General features: G+C 40.3%; 1 protein-coding gene across 4 annotated transcripts in view; it reads right to left on the reverse strand.

Moving 5' to 3' along the window:
• The window catches only part of LOC127622263 (myelin transcription factor 1-like protein), an 81,008-nt gene that overhangs the window by 38,396 nt on the left and 17,270 nt on the right, over nucleotides 1-25,342 (reverse strand). For 2 of the 4 annotated variants that reach the window (XM_052096305.1, XM_052096303.1), the window contains exons 2-5: nucleotides 11,542-11,661; nucleotides 10,425-10,479; nucleotides 10,140-10,170; nucleotides 7,394-7,456 (exon numbers count right to left, since the gene is read on the reverse strand). In XM_052096305.1, the coding sequence (XP_051952265.1) occupies nucleotides 7,394-7,456; nucleotides 10,140-10,170; nucleotides 10,425-10,479 (149 nt within the window). In that variant the 5' untranslated portion in view covers nucleotides 11,542-11,661. The remainder of the gene's footprint in view (nucleotides 1-7,393; nucleotides 7,457-10,139; nucleotides 10,171-10,424; nucleotides 10,480-11,541; nucleotides 11,662-25,342) is intronic. The other 2 variants (XM_052096304.1, XM_052096307.1) reach the window with 2 other exon arrangements.

The raw sequence follows: 25,342 nt of genomic DNA on the forward strand, positions 1-25,342 counted from the left end.
CCCAAAAGGCATTTATGCTGATAACTACTCCATTAATATCAACAGCAAGTTACACTTCAGTAGCTTTTAAGTAATAATCAGATCCATATTTTCTGACCTCAGTGTAGTTATGTTTACTGCATATTCTGAAAGTGGCAATATCCCTGTGAAAAATTCAAAAAATGGAGCTGAGCTCTTCATGCTCATCAGCTGAAAATATGCTTTAGAATGTTAAGAATAGATGTTATCGTCTTGGTTACTGTCATAACCTCCGTTCCCTGACAGAGGGAATGAGACATTGTGTCGATGTAGTGACACTAGGGGTCTCTCTTGAGAGCCTCAGTTACCTCTTATCTTTCAGAAAAGGCCCATGAGAATTGGCAAACAGAATTTGCATGCCAGTCCCCCGGACATACGGGTATTAAAGGAGGGAAACGTGCGTCTGTTCAGACAGGTTTTGAGCTGAGGAACAGAGAGTAAGGTCCCGGCCATTTCGGTGGCTAGTACAGTGTTGTAGCAAGAGGGACACAACGTCTCATTCCCTCTATCAGGGAACATAGGTTACGACAGTAACTAAGACATTCCCCTTCTGTCACTCACTCGACGTTGTGTCGATGTAGTGACACTAGGGGTCCCTATCAAAAAATGCCACATTTGCCACAACAAATACATGACGCCCCAAAAGACGTCATGTATTTCCCCACATCCCTGAGGGGGGGAAGTGACGTAATTAGCATGGGAGCAGGCCGCGCCAGCCGCAGCATTTTCTTTCTCTATGTTTTCTCTCCATGGAGTGTTAGATGCGGCTGAAGCCATCTAACACTATAACACGCATCAGGGAAGGTGTTCTTTTCCTATCCTATTCTTTCAGGGGGAAAAGACCCCGCAGAGACCAAATCCTGCCCAGCAGGGGAGGTTAACATGGCAAAATACATCACATGGGCTTGCCAGCCACATATGGAGGTGGCGCGGTGGTAGGTCCTGCCTCGATGGGAAGGAGCTCTACAAACACAGCGACCGGGGGGCAAAAAAGTCCCCGTCCCTGAGAATGAAGGTCCTTCCTCAGGGAAATCCACCAGGGAGGTGCTGTCACGAGGAGCGTGATATCCGAGAATCAAGTCCGAGTGGGCCAGTAAGGGGCCACGAGAGTGACATGTTCCTCGGCCTCCCTGACCTTGCACAAGACTTGTGCAAGTAGGCTCATGGGGGGCAATGCGTACTTTTCTCCTCACATTCATTCTCTATCCCTCATTGATAGGCCCAGGGGAGGGGTCTTCAGGTGTGAAATACATCCATATTCAAGAAAGTTCACGCCTCCTCGCATATTACCTATCAACACTAAAAGTGTCTTACAAAAGTTAAATTACTATATTGTTTTGTATGAATGAGTGATCAGGATGGTTTTCACATCATTTTGTAGCAAACACTCTTGGCCACAAGATCCAGTTCGCAAAAGTCTTGTGGACAAATGTTTAGTATGTGTTATATGACCTTATTTCAGTGACTTAAAATTTTTGTTTTTTCAAAAACCACGCATAAACATTATTTTCTCAAAAATACAAACCTGTACATGCATGTTGCTCACATATTATTGTAGCCCAGTTTGTGCTGAATACAGTGTAATCAGACTTTAGCCATTAATATGTTTTTAAGCAACTTAAAAAAGCACAAATGTCAAGGCATGTCAAAACTTCTCCAAGGCCCAAAATACCCTCAGACCCCAGAGGGTTAAATGGGTCAAGCTGATCTTCAAGCCAGGCCAAACTGATCTTAAGATAGTTTTGTTAGTCTTCCAGCCTGGCCCAATTGGTCTTCACTTTGTCAAACTGGTTTTAAATGGGTCTAGCTGGTCTTCCAGCCAACCTGATCTAGCTGGTCTTCCAGCCTAGGCAAGTTACTTTAGCTGATTTTCATTTTATTAAAATCATAAAAATAAACCAGTATAACCAGCTTGGCAAGGCTGGGGTACAAGCTAAACACCTTAAACAATGTATACATTTTGTAGACATGAATTTTCATGGTGTCTGTCACAAACTTTGGTAGAAAATGCCTTTTCCTCCTTTAAACATGTACAGGTATAGGCCTTCTCACAATTAACATTTTCTCACAAAACACTTAAATTTCAGCAGCTACAGTACATTGTCTTCTTATTTTTCTGGTGGGAGAAAATACAATTGTGGATGAAAGAGCCTAGCATGAAAACCTGTGCTCTTTGGCGATCACAAAGGAGAGGCCAGACTTGTGCAGATCAGAGAAAGGAGGCAGTGTGTTGTATTGAGAAAAAAAGGAGAGAGAGAAAGAGGGAGCAAGTGGGAGAGTGTATGCGACGATGCCATTCTCTGGGCCCTGCCACCAGCTCTTGGCTCAGATCCCATTCTTTTTGTGAGTGCTACCTGTCAAGCCCTGAATTATACAGCCCTGGGCTTCAGCCTACATGAGTCATCCATCAGAGAGGGAGAGAAACAGGGAGGAGAAAGGAGACTGGATGGAAGAGAAGAATAGAATGAGAGAGGGATGGAAAGAGAGCTGCAGGAGCAGCATGGGAAAGGTAGAGTAAAAAAGAGACAAAATGAGGGAAAGAGAAAAGGAGCGGTTAAAGGAATAGAAAATAGGAAAGTGGAACGAGAGAGAGACAGATGGAGAGGAGAAGTAGAGTAAGAAACAGAGAGGGCACTAAACATGATCTGCAAAAAGCAATTACTAAACCCTGTTAAAATCATAGCAGTTACACTTGTACTGACACATCTTTTTAGTACAAGCTTCAGCATTTGCTAAAAGGGCTACATTCAAATGTAGAATGAGCAGAAAACATGTTTTCAGAAAGAGTAATTGTTGTAATATTTTACAATACAAAGCATACACAGCTTACACAAATGCAACACCATTGGGCCATTGTGTGTATAGATGATTTCTTTGTTATTTAGAGGTGCTGTGTGTAACTTTTTCGATGTTAAAATACTTTTGCTTATACCATGAAATAAATGAAAGTTATAAATGAAAGTTCTGTCATTTATTCACCCTCACCCAAACCCTTCTTTCTTATGTATAACAAGATAGACACTCATTTGCAGTGGCTCGTGAGTTCATGCCACTGTTTTTGTGTGCTTCTCTCATTTAGTCATGAATGCAGAATGCACATCAATATTTCTGCAGAAAATGTACTTAAAATTTGGACTGTTTCTCACTAAAACCAACCGTATGACTTCAGAAGACTTGGAATACACATGTGTAGCACAGACTACTTTTATGATACTTTGGGTCCTTTTTTAAGCTTTAACGTGATTAATTATCAACTGCCATTGTATTGAAAAGAATGGACAGGGTAATTTACACTTTTACATTTTCTAAACTTTCTAAGAAAGTCATATGGGTTCAGAGGTAACCTTAAGTAAAGGGACAACTGTTTAGAGAAAACTGTAAGTAAATTATTCTTAGGGGGTGGCACACTGTAAAGGGGGCCAGGGGTGTGTAGACTTCTGGGTGGAACCGTTTGTGTAATCATGTTTCTGTTTTGTCTTGTGGGATGCGTGTGGGTATCTGTTAAATCAAATAGCTTCACCTTGGCATTTCTGGACAGAAAACAAAATTCAATTAAAAAAAAAACAATTATTTTTACACTTTTTGCAGAGTCTGCAGGAGATGTTTGGACCTATGACCCCAAACATAGATGTTCAGTTATTTAAAAGGATCTTTGGTTTTCTTTTTATGCTCAGTTTAACACAAATGCAATGTGCCAAATTACCTATTGCCAAGCTTTCTTTTACTCACATGTTCAAGTGCTGACTGTTATATGGTAATTCATATGTCTTTTATAACTGTTCACCCTGCCATTTGTAAAATAATCTATGTTGTGTGTGAGGTGTGTTGAATTTGGTAAAAAGAAAATAAGAAATTCCTCTGTTTGTTTGAGCATCCTGACTAGCCCAACATAACAACAGAGCTAAAGCAATGCATTGTGGGCATGACTATCTATTTGTCTGACCAATAGAAAATAGGAGGAATGTTTAAGAAATATGTTTGAAAAAGTCATTATTTTTGAAATTCCATTTGGTGAGGTAATGGTTCAGAAATTACATTTATCACCTTTAAGCACAACGAATATAATAGAATGAAGGTGTCTCGAGGTTCTTTTTAACTTGACACGTCATCTAAAAAATGTGGCACTGCTGCCCAAGATGCTGAAAAAATTGTGAAACTGGTCAATGTTGTCAAAGACATCCATCTAGCGCACGTTTACATATAAAAACAATTGAAAAACAGCACAGATGGAAAAAAAAGGTTTGGTGTGAACTGCCCTTTACAGTGTGTAGAAACATTATAATTATAGACTGTAAACACTTTGTTTACTAATAAACTCAAAATTTGTCTTTGTTTCTCTTTTTCTCATTTAGTTATTTGGAATATTTTTATGGATCAGTAGGGAAACATCATATCATATAGTTGTCAAACAGTAGTCAGAAAGTCAGTTCCCTCTGTAATGTGAGGGCTCACCAGAGGGGACCAAGTGGCTGTGGACCCAGAGGACAGAACTTGACTCTCCTAAGTGAAAAACTTTGATATACAAAGTTTTCTGTAATGTTCTTGCCCTGAGAGCCCATTACAATAAATACATGCCCCAATGTATACATTACATTAGTTCACACACCCATCAGAATGGCTTTACATTAGGTTTGTGAACCTCTCCCATGATATAACCCAATGTATGCCGCAGGAGACGAACTATGTTATTGTTTTGTCATCATTGCTTTTTAATGGAGTGATAAAGGGCGGCAGATGCTGCATAGCCTGCACAGGTAACACAGTGTCCTCATTACAACCCTGCCATTCCCACAATGTTCCCGCAATGCTCCCCAAACGTCAGTGTGCTCTGAAAGCACAGTCGGAGCACCATTCTCTCCCCACCTTCTCATTTGGGGGTAATTTATCACTCTCTCGCCCTCTCTCTGCCATTTCAGCGAGAGGTCTGCTGGAGGTACCATTTGTCTATAGCAGTAATGCAATTCTGCTTGGTGGTTCACAGGGCTTGATGGGGTTGATACAGTAGACATATCCATCAATCTTTTCTGTTCTGCTTTTCTTGTTTTGTATCTTTCTTCTGAGGTACAGTAAACAGCATCAGGAGGAGAGACCATTAAACATGTTGTCAGAGTAACAGAGTAGTCTGTGAGAGTGACTTTGACAAAAGTTGTCAAATCAGAGACTATTACCTTAACAGTGATGCAGATATTGGTGTCAATGTAACCAAACCTAAATATGTAAAACTCTCTATTAAAACGAATACAGATTGTGAATTCTGATTGGATGAACTATGTTCAAATCTATTGTAAAATTACTACAAATGCACAACTGTGGCCATTCATTCGATAAAGGAATATTCAGGGTTCAATACAAGTCAAGCTCAATCAACAGCATTTGTTGCAAAATGTTGATCACCACAAATGTTTTTTTTTGACTCCACTCTCCTTTTCTTTAAAAAAGCAAAAATCGAGGTTACAGTTAGGCACTTACAAAGGGAGTGAATGGGGACAATTTTTGGAGGGCTTTTTTTCTAAAAGGCAGAAACTTTAGTAAGTGATTTTATCAACTAAAATCACGTTAATGCCTATATTGTTAGTAAGCATTTTATTGTTTAAAAATTGGCCCCATTCACTTTCATTGTAATTGCCTCACTGTCAACCAGATGTTTAAACAAAAAGGATGGACAAGTTGGAATACATTTTTGTGGTAATCAACTTAAGCTTAACTTGTTTTGAACCAGTATGCGCAAAGTTGCTAAGTTGCTTGGCAATCACAAACAGCCCAGGAATGGTGTTATTGAATTATTTTCAATAATTATTCTTGATAAATTAAAAAGTTTATTGAACAATGGTGTCTTTTTACTGTTCCCACTAAAGTCACTACGTTACAGTGCTTTTACCAAGCTTTAAATTTTACCTAAACTCCTTAACTCTAAGTCCCAACTTATATCTGCATTAAAGTATAAACATTATATCAGTTTGCCTGTAAGTCAAACGGTGCCATTTGTATTCCTTTTCCAATTTGTCCTCAAAAAAGCTTTGTTATCAAAGAGGACACACACAATACTCTTGCTTACACATTTGACAAGCTGATTATAATATTAATGATGCTGCAGATATCGTTAGATAGCCTCCATGTATTCCTGATGCATGCTAATGAGAGTTAGGTGTCTGAACATACCAGATATTTTGGTGTAGAAACAGAAACAGAATTATTGTCTATTTACATCTGTTTTTAAGTCTACAACAGCTACTTTCAAAGGGGTAAAGATGTGTTGCAAGCTAAAATAAAGTTTTTAGGGTAAAAAGCATAAAATGCTAATGCTGAGGGACAGGTTCCAGCTAAGTACTGTGGGATAGCTGAGCTTTTGGTTTAAGTAAGCAGACTTTTTGGAGTCAGCAACTTGAACTCTTAAAAATGGCTGTATCCTTAAACGGTACAATAAAAAATGTCGCACTTTGTTAAAGCACTTTATCCAAGTAAATGCTAGCTGTAGTTCATTGCAGTTTTGCATCTTTTAACTGCAGTTTTGTAACGTTTGGCTGGTAAAAGAATGTACAAAGGAAGAAAGGAGGCCTAACTCAAATTAAATTTACTTAATTTTGGAACTGTTCTTGAGATTTTTGGTAAGTAGCTAAGAGCCTTCATTCCTGTACTTTTACAGTAGACATTTGGCAAGATTAGCCATAAAGGCATCCTTAGGAAAGAAAATCACAAATGAGATCTGTTAAATATCTAAATTGTTTCTCCTAGACAGCAATGAGATTGAAAGTAGTAAATTGAGAATTTTGCTTAAGTCTATATATCAGATTTTTATGCAGAAAAATGTCAAAATTTGTCTCATTTGAGTCTATTTTTATTTCCCCTAAAGTATTTTAGGAGAAACATCTGATACAAGTGGATATATATGCTGCGTTCCGTCGGAATTTCCAACTTCCTACTTGGAAAAGTGCAATGGAATGCCACTTGAAGTCAGACTTCCACCTTGAAAACTTGTTTTGAATGATTGGTGCATTAATCATATAAAAAGCATCAATGAGTCAACGTTCCTACATTCCATTATTATAAATCTTCTTTAGCAGAGACAGGTGTGTAAAACACTGAAAATTATACTCTCTTTTGATAATCGTACACCTGCAGAACAAATCCTAGCATTGCATTGCATCCTCTGCAATTTGGTTGCAAGAAGACGTCACTAGCGATGACAATAGAATACCCGTTATGCTAACGGGAGTATTGGAGTTTTGTTTCCTTAGACGACTTCTTCCAAACAACTAGCAATGGAAAGCATTATGATCGACGATCTGAGATATCAAAGTATTATTAAGTATTTTTGGGCATACACGTGGGTACAGTTTAAAAGTGTATGTGTGAGACATGGAAGGTTTTTTCTTACCTCCTGTGTCTGGCGTATTTGCCACTGACATGTCCACTACCATCACACCCTGGTGTGGGACAGCTGCAGACAAGAGGAATAATTAACACAAGGCTGGCGTCACAAACACATGGATGCAGATAGACACGCACATAGACACACACACATTTATGCTCTTTCTTGCTGACTATGTTTGAACCATTCCACATCAGCCTTCATTAGAGATTTAGAGAGCTCCCAAAGTACTCCAGGCCAATGACTCACCACGCTCCATATTTCATATTGCATATCGCTCTTTCTCTCTGTCTGCTCCATTTAGGTCCACAGCCAGTTATAAGCCATGAGGGAACACACTTCCAAGTTTAGAACTTTTGCCCTCCACGAACACAGGGTCAGACCAGCGAACATATCCAAATACTGTAATTAGGATGTAACTAATGTAACTAACTGGTAGATTTGTTAACCCAAAAAACTACAATTCTAGCATCATTTACTCACCCTCTTGTTATTCCAAAACCCATTTCATTTTCTTTCTTCCATGCAACACAAAATGTGAATTTTAATCTTCATAAGGTTTATTTATCATGTAATAGACTGACTATTGCCATAAATTATTTGAAAAATATACTACATGAGTATTGATTACTTATTATTAGTCTTTTTTTTTTGGTCATTTTTGAGCTTGACAGACAAAAGTCACATTTCACTTTCATTATATGGCAAATAAATCCTCTTAAGACTTTTAAATATTCACCTTTTATGTTCCATAGAAGAAAAAGTCATATGGATTTGGTGCCACATTAGGGTGACTAAATAATTACAGAATTTCTCTTTAAGGTGAACTATCCATTTAACAAAAAACTAGCAAAATTAGTTATATACTCTCTGGCTTAAAGAAGAAACAGTTCACCAAAAATGAAAATTATGTCATTATTTACTCACACTCATGTCATTTTAAACCCTAATAAATGTATTTAATTTGTGGAACACAAAGGGGGACATTTTTAAATCTGTTCTGGTCCCTTTTTCCATGCAATTAAAATGTATGGGGACTGAAGCTTTTAAGCTTCAAAAAGGTTGCAAAAACACCATTAAAGTCAGTAAAATTCTCAGACTGTTCATCATACAAAGCTATAATATGACATCAGAAAACATGAAATATAGCGCACTAGTCATAAAGACAGCATTTATAATCTTTTCTGGTGCTTTTTGGAGCTTGTCAACCCCAGTCCTCATTCCAAAAATTCTTCCGAAATTCACCTTTGATGTCCCATGGAATAAATAAAGGAGTTTGGAATCATATGAGGGTGAGTAAATAAAGACAATTTTTAATTTGTGGGTGAACTAATCCTTTAAACACTTGGCCTCCTTCTACATCTAGAGTTTGAAGTAAGATAGTTCCATAGTAATTGTACAAAAAAAAAAAAAAAAAAGTTATTTAGTGGGAACATGTCTAGCCTAGCTCCAAAATTGCATCTCACCTAGTTGATTCTGGCAGGGGATCAGTGTCTGATCAAGCTACAGTAGTGACCCATAAGTGAGTGTAACTGGTGTTAAAGATGCCTGCAGCTACAGGCCTGGACCTGCTGATGAAGCAGATTGCCCTGATTATTGGGAAGGAGAGAGATAGAGAATAGAGGGAATATGACTTATCTACTTAGTCTGATACCACAATAAAGATGACATGGTAGAGAGTCGCCACTGAAAAAGCTGGTCACACCACACTCCCACAGTCACACACCCCAGCTTCCTTGCCACTGTCATTGTAATTGGACACATAGCCACACAAATTAAAAAGCCTTTTTTATCAACAGCGTGGGTGTTAAACCATTCTTAATGAGGAAAATGCTGCCATTTATGAGGCCTGTAAATTGTGCTTAAGGAAAGATTTGTTGGGGAATAAGTTATGGGCAGAGATAAGAAAAAACAACTCACCACCCAAGAGGAAAAACAGGCCATTCACTCTCATCACGATGCATGATTTCATTAGGAGCACAGGGATATTCACTAATACTAATTGGTAAAATCTTACGTTCTTACTGAAGGCAATTTCTCTGAAAGTTCTATTTATAGGCTCTGCCTGTAGTACTTGCCATATTGGATAAATCACATTGAATTATATCAATTAGCAAAATTATACTTTGATGCCACTTTGAATGGAAATGCATTATGCGTCATACACCTGTTTTTGTCCTTAAAGACAGAAATGGAAAACTAAGTTAGTATCTGTGAGCAAACCAGTTTCTGGATTTTTTATTAGTTTAATATTATATTCTTTATATTATTATTCTGACATCACTATGCCTTCTATTTTTTGACCGATCCCCTCCAACCACCAATCATACAGAAACCACTTTTTCCTATCCAATCCATTCCCACTGGATAAAATAAAGTCTTGAAATTGCATGTATTATACAGCATATATACATTTTGTTACATGTTCATTGTTTACAAGCACAATTTTTACTACTTGCAAGTATTTGCATTGACTTGTAGAACAAGTGCTAAAATGGTACTGTCTCTTTAAGTGAACTATCTCACATTGATTTGGGGATTTAAGAATCATTATTGGGATCGTTGAAATGAAGATCGTTCAAATGAATATCTGTATTTTTACACACCCCTCATCCCCGCCCCCTACATTTTCGCTGGTTTTATATCCTGTTTCAGTTGGAAAAATGACACATTGTAAAAGTAAAATGTATTGCGAATGCCTTTTCATAGTGACTTTGAAAGTGAACGATTCTCATGTTGTATACAGACTGACCTGAACAGCTCTTGTGCAGCCTCCACGGCAACTGAAAAGAATGAAAGTGAGAACATTGAGTGAGAAAATATCTCAAAATCAGCTTCATCACACAGGAATCATACTATTATGTACAGACTAATTCTTCAGGTTTATGTATTCTCACTGGATTCTTCACCTATCCGATCAATAGTCCAAATTCATCACCACTGACATAAGTGATAATTCGTGAAAGGCAATAAAAAGTGGGAAAATGGATTTGACCGTAGGTTGAGACTGCAACTAAAGTGTATGAGTGAATTGTACCTTGCACACCTTTAGATCGTGTTCGATGACGCTTCTCAGTCGCATTCACCTCCATCTGGAAAAACGAATCAGCTATTAGTCTGACCTCTGGTCATCTGTCTTTGCTACTGTAAAAGCCATGATACGGCAGGCACTTCTTAAGCTAGTGTAAAAGGGCAGTGATGTCTGCAGCATGAATAGCTATTAAAAAAGTAAAAAGGATCATAGATGATAAGGAATAGGTTTATTATGGAAAATACAGACTTGGAGACCATAGATAATACTACACATTGATAGTGTCATACATTATGGAAAATATGCATCACTAGTTCATACTGTATGAAGAGCTAGTCTTCTAGTGCTAGAATGAGTTCAAATATATCTCACAGCTTTTCATAGTTCAGGAAACAATGCAGCACAAAACCTTTACTCAACTGCAAAATAATAAATCATTTTCTTAATAGTATTCTGTAGTGGCAAAACACACTAACTAAACATTTAATCAACACCTTATAATAGAGTGAATTGTACATCTTTTTAAGACTAGGATCTGTCCTGTGACAGACAGGTTTGGCTAAACTATGATCAGATTAAGAGAAAATGGAAAGTAAAATTTGCATCATCTATAAAATCCACACTTTATCCACGCCATTTTAAAGCCCTAGTGAATTGTAGTTCCTGTGTTTCACCTTTTAGGGCAGTTATTTTGTCTTGTTTTCCAGTACAAATATCTAAACATACTTAATACAGAATCAAATTACTTGAGAAGCAAATTTGAGTAAAACATTAAGATGTTGTATTCAGAGAATATTCCATGAATTAAGTTTATTTTTATAACCACATTGGTAAACTGACTTTTCTTGTTTTGTTGCAAGAAAATATTTGTTAGACTTATGCTAAAACAAGAAAGCAAAATGCAACCGGGGAAAGAAAAATTAACTTATTTCAAGATATATTCTCTGAAAACAAATAATATCCTACACATTTTTGCTTCTCAAGTAAATATAGAGTATCTTGTTTAATGGATGTAGAGAGAGTTTTTACTGGAAAATAAGACGAAAATACTGATTTCAAATTTGTATTTATATATTTATTTATTGCAGTGTAGAGGACAAACAAATAACATAAAGCATATTACCTGAGATTTACTGGTTGATGGTGGGACAGATGTGTTTTCTGAGGAGCGCCTCCTGTGTGGTGCGATTAGGCAGAAACTTCCGCAGTGTGTCCCTTAAAACAGCTCCTCAAAACTCATTTTCTGTTAAAAGAAAAAAAATGCTGTTCACTGTCATTAGTCATAAATTGCAGTTCTGTCAAACCTGCAGACTGAAATACAGCACACTTATATGGAAAGACATACAGATGTCTAAAACTATTTAACATCTCCATTATCAAAGTGCAAGAAGAGCAAGGAAAAAATATAAAACAATAACAAATATCTGTCAGTCTCTTTTGGTTTAAAAATATAATAAGTGACAGAAGCAGCTTTCAAAGTTTAGAAATATGTTCCCCATTCATAAATAATGAAGTCACCTTTTTATCATTTTTTGAGAGAAATATGAAGATCTTTATGCCTTTAGAGCAAATATAGGACATTTTTTGATTTCTATAAATTAAGGAAGTCACTTTTTCACAGGTGCTTGAAGAGCTCTTATTAACTGCTCAAATTCTTATATAATATGCTTCATGGATTTACAATAGGTCATATAGTATAGCCAACAAATTATGTATTTTCTATCAGTCAAAAACACATGTTGTCTCTCTCTCTCTCTCTCTCTCTCTCTCTCTCACACACACACACACACACACACACGTTGGTGCAGCTATCCTTATGAGGACTCTCCATAGACATAATGATTTTTATACTGTACGAACTATAGATTCTATCCCCTAACCTACTCCTAAAACAAACCCTCACAAAAAAAAAAAACGTTCTGCACTTTTACATTTTCAATAAAACATCGTTTAGTATGTTTTTTTAAGTGATTTGAATTATGGGGATATTACAAATTTCCTCAAAACCACATTCATAGCATAATACCCATGTAATTACCAGTTTGTAACCTAAAAAAAGTCCTCATAAACCACTTAAACCTGCTCACACACACACACACACACACACACACACACACACACACACTTTGAGTGCTCCACTCCTCTACTAGTCAACAAGCTAACACATTTATCTGATGCTCCTTGCAAATCCTGTTAATGTGTGCTGTTGGTCCACTTGCTTGTGTCTTTCTCTCTCTCTCTCTCTCTCTCTCTCTCTCTCTCTCTCTCTCTCTCTCTCTCTCTCTCTCTCTCTCTCTATGCGAGTGAGTGGATCACGTCTGTGAGAGTGGCCTTTCCTTCTCTGGCGGTTTGTCTCAGTTTTATTTTTTCAAAGCTGGTTTTCTTTAAGGTGTTGTGTTTCAAGTTTAATTAAGTGTTTAATTAAGTGTTTAAGGAGAAGGGGGCATAAAGTGGTTAGGGCGCATTCAGCGTTCAAGCTGGCCGCCATGGCGAGTTCATGGGAGGGTGGGGGATTCACCCGTCAGCGCGGAGTTAGAGAAGTGTCTGTCTGCATCCTGTAGGACTACTACAAGACACACCCACTATAGATGCGTTTGTTGCGTTTACTTGGAGTTCTGCTGAAATTGTTCACATACACCTAACCTAAACCTAACCTTAAAACTACCCCTATACCTAAACACCAAATTAAAAAAACTGAAAAAAAAAAGTTTATAAAATGACTGAACATTCTGCTACTAAAAAGTTCCATTGGACACAATCATACCACCGTATCACTAGGGGGCGATTATGAGGAATAAACATGATGAAAATGAGGAGGAGAAGAAGCTAATTGTAGCTAAGATAATACGTTGGCAGCTTAGCTTGAAGGCTAACTTGAGAAAACGATAAGAGACCTTGTATATCTTTGAATACATAATATCATATGTGACATATCATTTAAAAGTGATTCTTTGTGATATGTACATACAGTAGTTAAGATAACATGAATGAATATGGCTATATAAGTTCTCTCAGCCAATAGAATGGCTTTATGATCCAAAGGGGGTGTTACTTGGATTAGGCGTGTTGTGTAGTGGGTGTTCCTAGTAGTCCTAAGGGATGCAAACAGATACACTTGGGGAGTTAAGGTGCCAGTCGGAGTTGAGTGCTCGGTGAAAGATTGTAGTTTAGCGGTTGAAGCTGTTGTTGGACACAGCAGTATAAGGTCCGCATCTAGGATGAACGGTGCCATTGTTCTTTTTCTGTACTCTGTGGAGAAAGTCAACAGACTTGTTGTACAAGGAATAGTGTTAAAAAACACACAAACATCAGTTTTTCCGCTTGTTAACACTGCTAAGAAGGCTATTTTGTCAAATGTGCCCAAATTCATAAAAGACGAGGTTTTATAGCATGAGTTGTCTCGCCATGGTCAGATGATTTCCGCAATCAAAAAGATTCCAGTTGGATGCAAATCTCCATTGCTTAAACACATTGTGTCTTTTAGAAGATAAGAATTTATTGTACTCAAGAGTAGAACAGATGAGTTGAATGTTGTTTTATGTTCAAGGTTGACGGGTTTGTCTATTACATTTTTGTGTTGACTGAAACAATGAAATGATTTAATTGTGGAAATGAGGGGCATTTATTTCGGGCCTGTCCTCGGAAAAGGCAGGATCTTCAAACTGACTCTGCAGAAAATGATGTACAGGTTGCACACAGTTTAAAGGAAGCAGGAGAAAATGAGAATTCAGGAGAAAATGGGGAGATGATAGAAAGTGTTACTGAGCAGGTAGATAAAGTCCCTCAGTTGAGAGAGGAAAAGACTGGAGAACAAATAGCAAAAGAAGTGGTGGTATCTGTGTTAGAAGCGGAGAGTAAAGAAGAGCTAACAGATTTGGATGAACCTGCTTTTAAAATACAGACGGCAAAAAGGAAAGCGGTTAGATCTAGCAAGGGAAAAACTTAAAAAGAGGTTATGTGAAAAAACAAGAAGAGTTAGAGGAAAGTGCTAAGGAGGGTGCTGTTGTAGTGAGATGGAATATAGATCAGGCAGTGACAGTGAAAGTGATTAGTCTGATCAGCCAGCAACAGATGGACAAAGAAAAGATGCCTATTATAGCTTAGAAAGAGTTTGTAGTTTTTTACAAGTGACTAAAGGGAAAATAATTGTTATAACGGACTTCTGTTTGTTGATTCAGAAAGGAGTTTGGTGTGAAATACAGGAGGGGAGATGTCCAATGAGGCTTTTCTTATTTATATCCATAATTTTGGTTGTGGGAGGTATCAGAATATCCACTTTAAACTCAAATGGAGCACAAGATGTTATAAAAAGGAGTGCATATTATGAATTACTGAAGCTAAAGAACATAGATATTGCTTTTGCACAGGAAACACATTCAGATGGTATTAATGAGGTTGAATGGCATGCAGAAATATTGGGCTGATTCTGTGATATTGAGCCATATAAGACCTCAATTATCGCAGGAGTGGCAATTTTATTTTCAAAACAGTTTTTAACCTCTATCTTATAAAGTTTAAGAAATTGCTGCTGCTAGATTGATTAAAGTTTCAGCAAAATATGACAAAATACATTGAGACTAATAAATGTATATGCCCTGGCAGTTGCTTGTGAGAGGATGATCTTTATGGAGAAGTTATCAGATACAGAGTTGTGATTCGACTGAGATTTTTATTGTACAGTTACAGAAACTGGATAGAAATAATATAGAACCTCATATGGCATCAAGACATACATTTAAATGTATTGTTGAGACACATGCGTTGGCTGATGTTTGGAGAAAAGAAACTAGGCAGTATTCATGGACACATTCTAGGGGTGATTACATTTCTTTAACCAGACTAGATAGAATTTAATTTCTAAGAATAGAATTTAAGCAGCACCTACATATTTTTAAATCATGTGTTTAAGTCATTGCATGGTTTTAGGGATTGTATTTACTAACTCTCTTAAAATAAACAAGTTCTAATTGGCATTGTAATATGTCTTTGTTGAATGATATTTCTTTTAGGTATTTTTGAGGGAACAGTGGAAAACACAAACTCAACAATTTTATTTAAATCAAGAGTCTTTAAATCGATGGTGGGATGCTGGGAATGTTAAAATTCAGCACTTTTGTAATCAGTACTCTTTCAATACCCCAAGGGATACCACGAGAGCAATCGAAAATCTAGAAAATGAAATTACAGAGCTTAATTTTTGGGAACATTCTATAAGAAGTCAAGATAAAACTCAAACAATTAGAGAAAAAATTATTTAGAAGACCTACTGGATATGAAAATGAATGTAGCTTTTTCACGTTTTCAAAACATTAATGAGATGGACGCACCATCCTTTTTTTTTTTTTTCAGTTTAGAGAAAAAAATGAATATGATTATTTATATAGACATAACAGAGCCTACAGAGATTCGGAGAAGAGCTGTAGAGTTTTATTCTAGGCTTTATGCTTGTGAGCATAATCAAGAAAATTAGATTGCACAGAGATACTTCAAAGATTTACCTCGAGTACCAGAGAGCTTAAATTCTGATCTAGAACAACCTTTGACAGTGCAAGATTTGTACACTGCAGTCCAAAGCACAAGACTAGTGGTCATGCTCCAGGTATAGATGGTCTCCCTATAGACTTTTATAAGTCCTTTTGGGGTGTGTTGTGACAGATCTTTTGGCAGTGATCAGTGAGAGTCTTGCTGAGGGGCAGCTGCCATTAAGCTGTCGAAGAGCTGTTCTTACTTTAATACCCAAAAAAGGTGATCTAAGAGAAATGGGTAACTGGCGACCTGTGTCCTTACTCTGTGCCTTCATGAAAGCTCTAAGGCTCTTGATCTCAGATTAAGAAATATAATGGAATACGTGTTTCACACAGATAAATCTTATAGTGTACCTGTTAGATCTAATGTAAATAATATTTTGTTTTATCATGATTTATTGGATCAAGAGAAAGCTTTTGATTGCATAGAGCACCAGTTTTTATGGAATATGTTAATGGAATCCAATATGTTGGATTCTCTTCTAATTTTATTGAAATTATACAAGTATTTTATGGGGATATTGAAAGTGTCCTGAAATTCAATGGTGGCTTAAGTGCTCCTTTTAAGGCATGGCATAAGACAAGGACCCTTTCTGGTATGTTGTACTCAGGTAACCCGGACACACACACACAAGATGAGACAGTCACAATGTAAGTCAACAAACTGCTTTTATTAAATAAAGAGCAGGCGAAGGTACAGTAAGGAAAATCCAGAGGGAGAATGGTCAGGGAAAGCTTAGAGTCGAGAGCCGGGGAACGAGGATATAACAAAAGGGCAATTGCAAATAGAGTGGTCACGGAAAGCAAGGGGGTCGAAGCCGGGGTAATCAGAATAACAATAACAAGAGGGTAGAGGACGGGAAAACAGTTAACAACTAGGGAGCTGGCAAGCTAAAAAGGTAACGAGTAGGGAGGTCAAAACTAGGTGAGACTAGCGGGGGGTTAAGACACGGGGAACTAAATACAATAACCAACCCCCAACAAACGAAAGGATAGTGAGTTATATGGGGCGAGTGCAGGTGTGAACAATGACAGGTGATTAGACGAGTGCAGGTGACACTAATGTGTGGAGATAGGAAGCGCGTGAGTGCAAGTGGTCATAATGTTCAGGCTGATGAGCGGGAAGCGAGCACGCTCGCGGAGTGCATGTGTGTCAGAGGGGGGGAGATAGTTTACGAGCGAGAGCTCGTAATAGAAAAACCGGGCGTGGAAGCCTGAGGGAGGAAAAAGAGCGTACGAGCTCAAGGGGGCGGAGCGAGGGAGCGGGTAGCGAGCACGCTCGCGGAGTGTATGTGTGCGTGCTCGAGGAAGCGGAGATGGGGCAGAGGAAAGGGGTTCGTGACAACTCAATAGCACTTGAACCTTTGTTGATCAAATTCCGTTAATGAGATTCAAGATTGCACAGGAATATCCTCCAATTCACCTAGCTGCTTATGCAGATGATATTATAGTTATAGTCCAAGGACAAAAAGATGTAAGTAAAATGTCTCAGATAGCAAAAGAGTTTGAAATAATTATTCTGCAAGAATAAATTGGAAAAAAGCACAGGTCTCATATTTAGTGATTAGAATAATAAAGAACCAATATTAGCAGGTAATTTAATGTTGGAGTTTTGGAAAAAATTAAAGGTAGGTTGTTAAAATGGCAGTAGCTTTTGCCACGCATGTCACATAGAGGGAGAACGCTTATTTCAAACAACTTAGTGGCTTCGAATTTATGCCATAGGTTAGCAGTACTAGAACCTCCTGGAGGAATTCTAGTAAAAGCTCAAGCATTAATTATATATTTATTTTCGAAAAAACTTCATTGGGTACCACAGAGTATTCTTTATTTGCCAAATGATGAAGGGGACAAGGCCTTATTCACTTATTGAGTCAGAAAGCTGTTATTCATTTGAAATTTTTACAGAATGTCTAGTATGGAAATACACATATTGATTTTAAAACACGTTTTTAATTTGGGTCTTAAACAAACTGTTTTTCTAATAAAATAGTTGGATGTGAAAGCTGCTCCATTATTTTACAGTAGTGTTTTTAAAGCTAGGATTTTATTAGAGAGTAGAAAGGTTGTATGTAAAAGTGCTTTGTTTTGGTTATTAGAGGAACCTATTGTGTATGGGGCAAGATTAGATTTTACATGGGAAGGAGCCCCAAGATTGAATGAAACCCTCATTAAAGCTCAAGTTATAACTGTGAAATATCTGATAGAGCTGGCAGGCACTAATGTGGGTGCTTTGGCTGAGAGACTGAATGTCCATTCTACTCGTACAGTGGGACAGATATTGGACAGATTTCGGAGAGCACTTTCTGAAGAGGAAAAACCTTTGCTTATAAAATGGACTGATGGAGAAGAAAGACCTAATCCAACTGATTGCTTTCCTAATTTGGCAGTAAGGCCAATAATGGAAGAAGTATCTTCATTGAAATTTAAACAAAATCTGTGTGATACAGCTCTCAAATCTGTTGGGGGAAAAACTGTTTATGAATTGTGTGTTAACTTATTTTGGGGTTGAAAGAGGAATAAAACCTACATTTGAAGCACTTTATAAGCCACAACTGACAAAAAATGTGAGAGATATGCAATGGAGGGTTTTACATGGGATTATAGGAGTGAACTCCTTTGTTCCTGTAATAAATCCTGCAATAACAGATAAATGTCCTTTTATCTCAACAAGGAGTGTTTGCGTCCTCTTGGGCACTGGCCAGAGGCACCTCCCTGGCAGACATATGTAGAGCAGCGGGTTGGGCGACAACTGATACATTTGCGAGATTTTACAATCTCAGGGTTGAGTCAGTATCGTCCCGTGTTTTCTCAGGTCTGAGACGGTAGAACTCGGTACATGCTGACGGACTGACCGGGTGGATCGCTTGCACCTGGCGCCCTTTCCCTCGGCCGAGGTAAAACTGTGCGCTTTCTCTCCCAGGAGATCCCGTTCATTCGGATCCCTGGATGACTCCTCCCTAGCCCTGTGGGTCCGCTATTCAGCGGAGGAATTCGCCGACCCAATCCACTGCGGGTACTCAAATCTACCCTGTACTGGAATGGGTGCTCCACAGGTCGGGACTCCTGTGTGGACTCCTCCTTTGTGTATTTTCCGCAGTACGGTGCCCTTACGAGTGGACCCGCGTCTCCCTTAGGCAGTTCCAGCTGCCCTCCGGTCGCTGTGTTGTAGCAACTCCCCCCTCCTTGAGGCTGGATCCATTTTTCCATTTTTCGCCATTTTTCCACATGTGACCTGAGTGGCCCATGTGATGTGTTTCGCCACTTTTACCTCCCCCTTCCTGGGCAGGTGTGGTCTCCACAGGGTCTTTTCCCCCTGAAAGAATAGGAAACTGGGTAAGACCCCCTTCCCATGATGTGTGTAAGGGCCCCAGCCGTTTTTGGCTCTATGCGAGAAACATAGAGGGAAAAGAGGCCCGGCGAGGCTTGGCCCGTTCCCAGTTTGGCAAGCGTCACCAAGGATTCTGACGACTTTTATGTCCTCCCGGCCACGTTGCTGAGCCGAGCCACTGTGGTGGCCGGACCATTTCCAGCTCCTCAGAAAAATCCTGAATGAACTCGACGTATTTCCTTGCTTTTATACCCGTATGTCCGGGGGCAGGGTATGCAAATACTGTCTGCCAACTTCTCATTGGCCTTTTATCATAGATCAGAGGCATATTTGGCACTCAAGAGAGACCCCTAGTGTCGCTTCTTCGACACAAAATCAGGGAATGGAGGTTACATACGTAACCTAGATGATTTGTTATAGCCTTTTTGTTGATGATGAGTTTTTATTAATTTTTTTTGGTTGTCTTAACTTGGTTTTAATGATTCAAAATAAAGTGATGTTAAAATTCAAAATTCTCTCTCTCATACACACATACAAACACACACACACTAAGTGGTGGTGAAGTCACCACAATGCTTGTGCCAGGCTATGTGCATATTTAGGCCACGTGAAGTGTCGAACGCCCGCTGGCAGGATGTCACGGGACAGATCCAACAGGTGACACGGGTCGACTGACTGAGATGACTGGCTGATGCACCACCTGTGCCCCCTACTTTGCCAACTTGCTGTGCTTTAGCCACCCGGCGCTCTGCTTGTTGTTGTGAGCGTCGCTCCTCCGCCCTCCATTGTTGTTGGAAGGTGACTGCCTCCAACTGGGCAGTAGCGTCCTTCACAAGCCTCCTACACAGAGGCCGATCTTGACATCGCTGGTACCAGTCATCGGCAAGTCCACTCAGCTCCACATCCTCCTGCACCACATCACTCCATCTCTTCTCCAGCCTGTGCCGTGCCCGCTTAGCCCCCTCTATCTGGCCGAACAAAAGCTGTTTAGGCATGTGGTGGCCGGGCATGCAGGCTACATGACCCAGCCAACGCAACCTTCCCTGCCGGAGAAGCTCACCGATGGGACTTTGTCCACATCTTTCAAGGATTTGTGAGCTCCTCACACAATCCAGCCTGGTTAAACCCAGGATGAAGGCCAGCCTAAATGTTTCTAACCGGCGAAGATGTTCTATTAGGGGGGTCCAAGTTTCGCAAGCATAGAGAAGGGAGGGAATGACCGTGGCCGAGAATATCTGAAGCTTCGTGCGGAGTGACAAACCGGGTAGCTTCCACACAGCGTTACGCAACCGATGAAAAAATAATGCCGCTCTACTGATTCGGAGTGAAACCTCTGCTGTCAAACCGGAGCTGGTCATAAGCACACTGCCCAGGTATGGAAAAAACTCCACTCTCTCCACGACTGCCCCTGAACGGATGGGTACCCCTTCACCTTCAACTGATTACCACTAAACCACACACACACACACACACACACACACACACACACACACACACACACACACACACACACACACGAGAGAGAGAGAGAGAGAGAGAGAGAGAGAGAGAGAGGAACAGATACAGATCTGTTTCTGTGTGTGTGTGTGTGTGTGTGTGTGTGTGCGCGTGTGTGTGAGAGAGAGAGAAGAACAGATACAGATCTGTGTGCATGCAAGTATTTGTCAGCACCAAGGCCAGCGACACAAAGGGTGCTCTCCAAATGCTGGAGATGTGTATTAAAAGGCTTTCAGTGTCAGAAATGCAGACTTGAACATATTTCCTTGGAAAGACAGATCTTTGTGCGTAAACACCTTTCATGTCCCCATCGCATACAAATATGCACTCACTCTCACGCTGCCCCTCTTTCTGTTGATAGATTGCTCTATCATTTACACTGGGGCAATATGGGAAGCTCTCATCTGAACTGCACTTGGTCAAATCAAAGCATGTGAGCTCCAGCTGTCCCCCAATGGCAGTGAGCTGGCCCAGCTTGCTTGTAATTGGGGGAAAACACTATTTAGTATTCATGCCCAATGCCCTTCAGTCTCACATAAAGTGGGACTTACAGCTTCAAAATATAACTCTCTATGTCTCTATCTTGCTCTCTCTCTCTCTTTTGTGAGTGGAGAGGAACTGGCTCTTTTAGAGTGCGCCTGCAGTCTCAGTCTGCACGTTCTTCTGGAAGCGCTGTTTCCTCTTGTGAATTCTGAATACCTGTGGACTTATCACACACAAGTTTCAGTTACAGCAGCAGACGGCAATGTTCTAGATGTTTATTGCCATCTTTTAAATCTGGTAAGGCTGGGCGACACAGCCTAGCTAAAAGAATTATATACAATCGGAGCAGTGGCAAAGACAGCAAACCCAGGTTTGAATCCAGCCATTTTTAATCCCAAAATAAAATCATAAGTTGATATTTTTTTTATGTATATCATATTTATTTATTTGCTTAGAAGCCTATCATCTTTGTTCCCAATCAGAGGAACCATTATTTCAACTAAATAGTCATTGTTGCCAATTAGATTCAAAATATTTATTGCAAGAAGTAAAATGCATTAATGGAGAAGTTTGTAATTTCTGTGCCACTATCGTCATCAAATGGAATCGAGAAAGTAATTAAGGTAGATAAGTGAAGTTCAAGACAAACTTTAATGTTGGCTTGACAAAGCCTTGTTTGAAAGATAGATGGATAGATTGTTGAAATGTAGTGTTTTGGGAGAAAATCAAATCAAATGTGCCTTGTGCACAACATATATAACAGAATGTAGGAGTCTCAAGCTTAATTTTAGAGGCTGAACATCTTTTTAACTTTACACTGGGTCTATAAAACATACACTCCTGCAAGAGAAAAAAACAGGGAGACACGGCACAACTGTCCATCTACTGCATATTTTACTATTACAATTTTTTTTTGGGAACGTCTATTCAGGAGCATGGCCAGCCAGCATGCAAGAGAGTTTAATGGACCACAGCCACTCTGCAACCGGACAGTGTTTAAATAAAAACATACAATAATGTCTAGCTGAAGATACTATCATCTCCACATCCTCCATCAGACCAGACATTCCCTCTTCCAGCACACCCCCATTCCCCCAAACACTCGCACAGGCATTCATCTAGCAGGGCTGTTGTCACATCACATTCATCTCAAATATGCTCCAGCTGCACAGCACCACCGTGAGTCTCTCTGCCCCCACAAGAGTGTGTGTGTATGTGTGTTTGTGTGAGTGTGCATCATGCCAAGTTATAAGGAACAGAGTGACCCCAGTCACAAAGACTCTACAACCCTCAAGGCTCTGCAAACTATCTCTCTTGTGTATACGAAACGCCACAACTAGCTGAACTGTGTTATGTGGTCTGGCGGTGCGAGACAGCAAACCATTGCGTGCTTCGTAGCCAGTGCACCTGGCCATCACATTACCTCCCCCAATGCTCCTACGAGTGTCGCACGGTCACTCGCATCTCAGGGACAAGTCGACTGCAAAAAATGGTGATAGCCACCCCAGCCGTGGCCTCTTATAATCAAATTTCTATAAGTTAGGCCATAAGTGTCCGGTTTGGGGGGTGTCCATTCCCAAGGGGAAGACACAGCAGAGACCACATCCTGCCCGAAGGGGAGGCAATTATGTGGAAATACGTCACACGGTCTTACCGAGCCTTGTCGGCAGTGTCGCATGTGGAGAAGTCCCAGTGGTAGGTCCTACCCAGAGGGGACGGAGCTCTACAAAAAAAGCAACCGGTGGCAGAGGGGAACTGTGCCCAACAAAGACGCGGGTTTACCAAAAGGGAAACCGTCTTGCAGAAGATCCATCACATAGGGTTACATACAGGCAACCAGTGTATGTGGAGCACATACCCCAATACAGGGCCTATTAGCACACGTACTAGGTCGGCATTGAGTTTCTCCGCAAACTCGCCTGTCACAGGGCTAAGGAGGAAAGACATCCAGGGTCCATGACCTTGTGAACACGGCTGGATTGTAACAAGTGCACGTCTCCCCCTCCAGGAGGGGAAAGTCACTGTACGCAAGCAGTACACCTTACCAGTTGTCCCGCAAATGTACCCGTTTGTACCTGACAACATACGGGATGAAACCGGCTTAACTCGTAGATTGTAGAACCTCGCAAAGGTATTGGGTGTTGCCCAGCCCACTGCTCTGCAGATGTCTGCTAAAGAGGTGCCTTTGGTAAGGGCCCAGGAGGCTGCCAAACTCCTGGTAGAGTGTGCTTACAGCCCCAAGGGGGGGGGGCGGCACACCCTGTGCATGATATGCTAAAGGGATGGTGTCAATGATCCTCTGTTTGGAGACAGCGCTCCCTTTCCGCTGTCCTCCAAAGCAGACAAAGAGCTGATCAGAGCATATAGATGCTCAAATCATGCATCGGACAGTGCAACAACAAGGATGGGGCTGTCTCCTCAGGTTCACCACCTGATCCTGAAAAGGGGTTGTGGGAACTTTGGTCAAATACCCTGGTCGGGGTCTCAGGGCCATGGAAGAATATTCTGGACCGAAATGCAGGCACATGTCGCTGACAGAGAATGCCTGTAGGTCCCCTATCCTCTTGATGGACGTGAGTGCAGTCAGGAGGGTAGTCTTCCAAGGCAGTGTTCACCACCTTTAGCTCAACTGACTCCAGAGGCTCAAACGGGGCTACCCGCAGGCCCCGCAGGACCACAGAGAGATCCCATGAGGGAATGAGGCGTGGTCTGGGAGGATTCAACCTCCTCGCACCTCTAAGGAACCTGATGATCAGGTCATGCTTCCCAAGAGACTTGATGTCAACTGCATCGTGGTGCACCACTATAGCAGACACGTTTACCTTCAAGGTGGAGGGGGACAGCCACCTCTCCAGCCTCTCCTGCAGGAAGGAAAGCACCGACCCGACTGCGCATCTCTGGGGTCTTCGCATCGGGAAGAACACCACATGGTGAACAGACGCCACTTCAAGTTATACAGATGCCTCGTAGAGGGCGCCCTAGCCTGAGTGATAGTGTCTACCACCGTGAGTGGAGTGTGAGGTCTGAAAACCAAGTCTGGGTGGGCCAGTAGGGTTCTACTATGATGACCTGCTCCTCATCCTCCCTGACCTTGCACAGCGCACCGGAGTACCAGAGCGGGCAGTGGGAGGATTCCCGGGAAACTAACAGGTCTACCAGCGCTTGACCGAATCGACTCCAAATCAGCTGGACCACCTTGGGGTGGAGTCTCCACTCCCCTGAGCACAGAGCTTTAAAAAGACACTCTCCATCAGTGCCACTCTTTTAGAAGAAACAAAATACTCTTTTAGTGCAAGAATATATGCGCTATTAGGCTGCTAAAGCACCCAGGGGCGTTCTCTGCACTACACCATTGCACAAGGGGGAGATCCCACTGTAATGCACCTTAAGTCCAACAGAGGTGTTTGGGGCTCTCAAGGGCGACCCCTAGTGTTACTACATCAACACAATTCGAGTGAGTGACAGATAGGTGACATTATAAATTTCATATACTCTCTCACATGAAAGGAATAGTTCATCCAAAAATGAAAATTCTGCAGTTTTTTAATCACCCTCTTGTCCTTCCAGACTTGTATACTGTAATTTATACTGATATTTATTAAGGAGAGATGCATTCATATTTACTCAGTTTTCTTCATATTTAGCAGTTCCTACCTCCTACCACAGTTCCTGCCTCATAGAAACATTTTAATAAAGCTATGTTTTTGCAAAATGATTTTGTGGGTTGCTGTATGGATTGCAGTAGTTTTTCTGGTGAAATGAACACCAGAGGCACAATAAATCACTTTTATTTTTTTTTTCACACAAATCACACATATAGATAGAAAGCAGAATTTATAGTCATCAAAAACCTTTACTATAGTGCCTTGTAAGGCAAAACATTTTAACATTTGCATTACATAACCAATTACATTTACAAGTTTGTTAGAGCATGATTAAATGGCATGGAACTGAAAGTGGGTTGCACTTTACCGAAAAGCATGCAAGTCCTGAAAAGCATGCAACTTAACACGAGAGCCGAAATTGTCATAGAAGTATGACAAAATGTTGTGTTTGCTCCAGCAATTGTGTTTTCATCTCATATTTTA

Source organism: Xyrauchen texanus, chromosome 28 (assembly GCF_025860055.1).
Source record: "Xyrauchen texanus isolate HMW12.3.18 chromosome 28, RBS_HiC_50CHRs, whole genome shotgun sequence".
NCBI classification, from domain to species: domain Eukaryota; kingdom Metazoa; phylum Chordata; class Actinopteri; order Cypriniformes; family Catostomidae; genus Xyrauchen; species Xyrauchen texanus.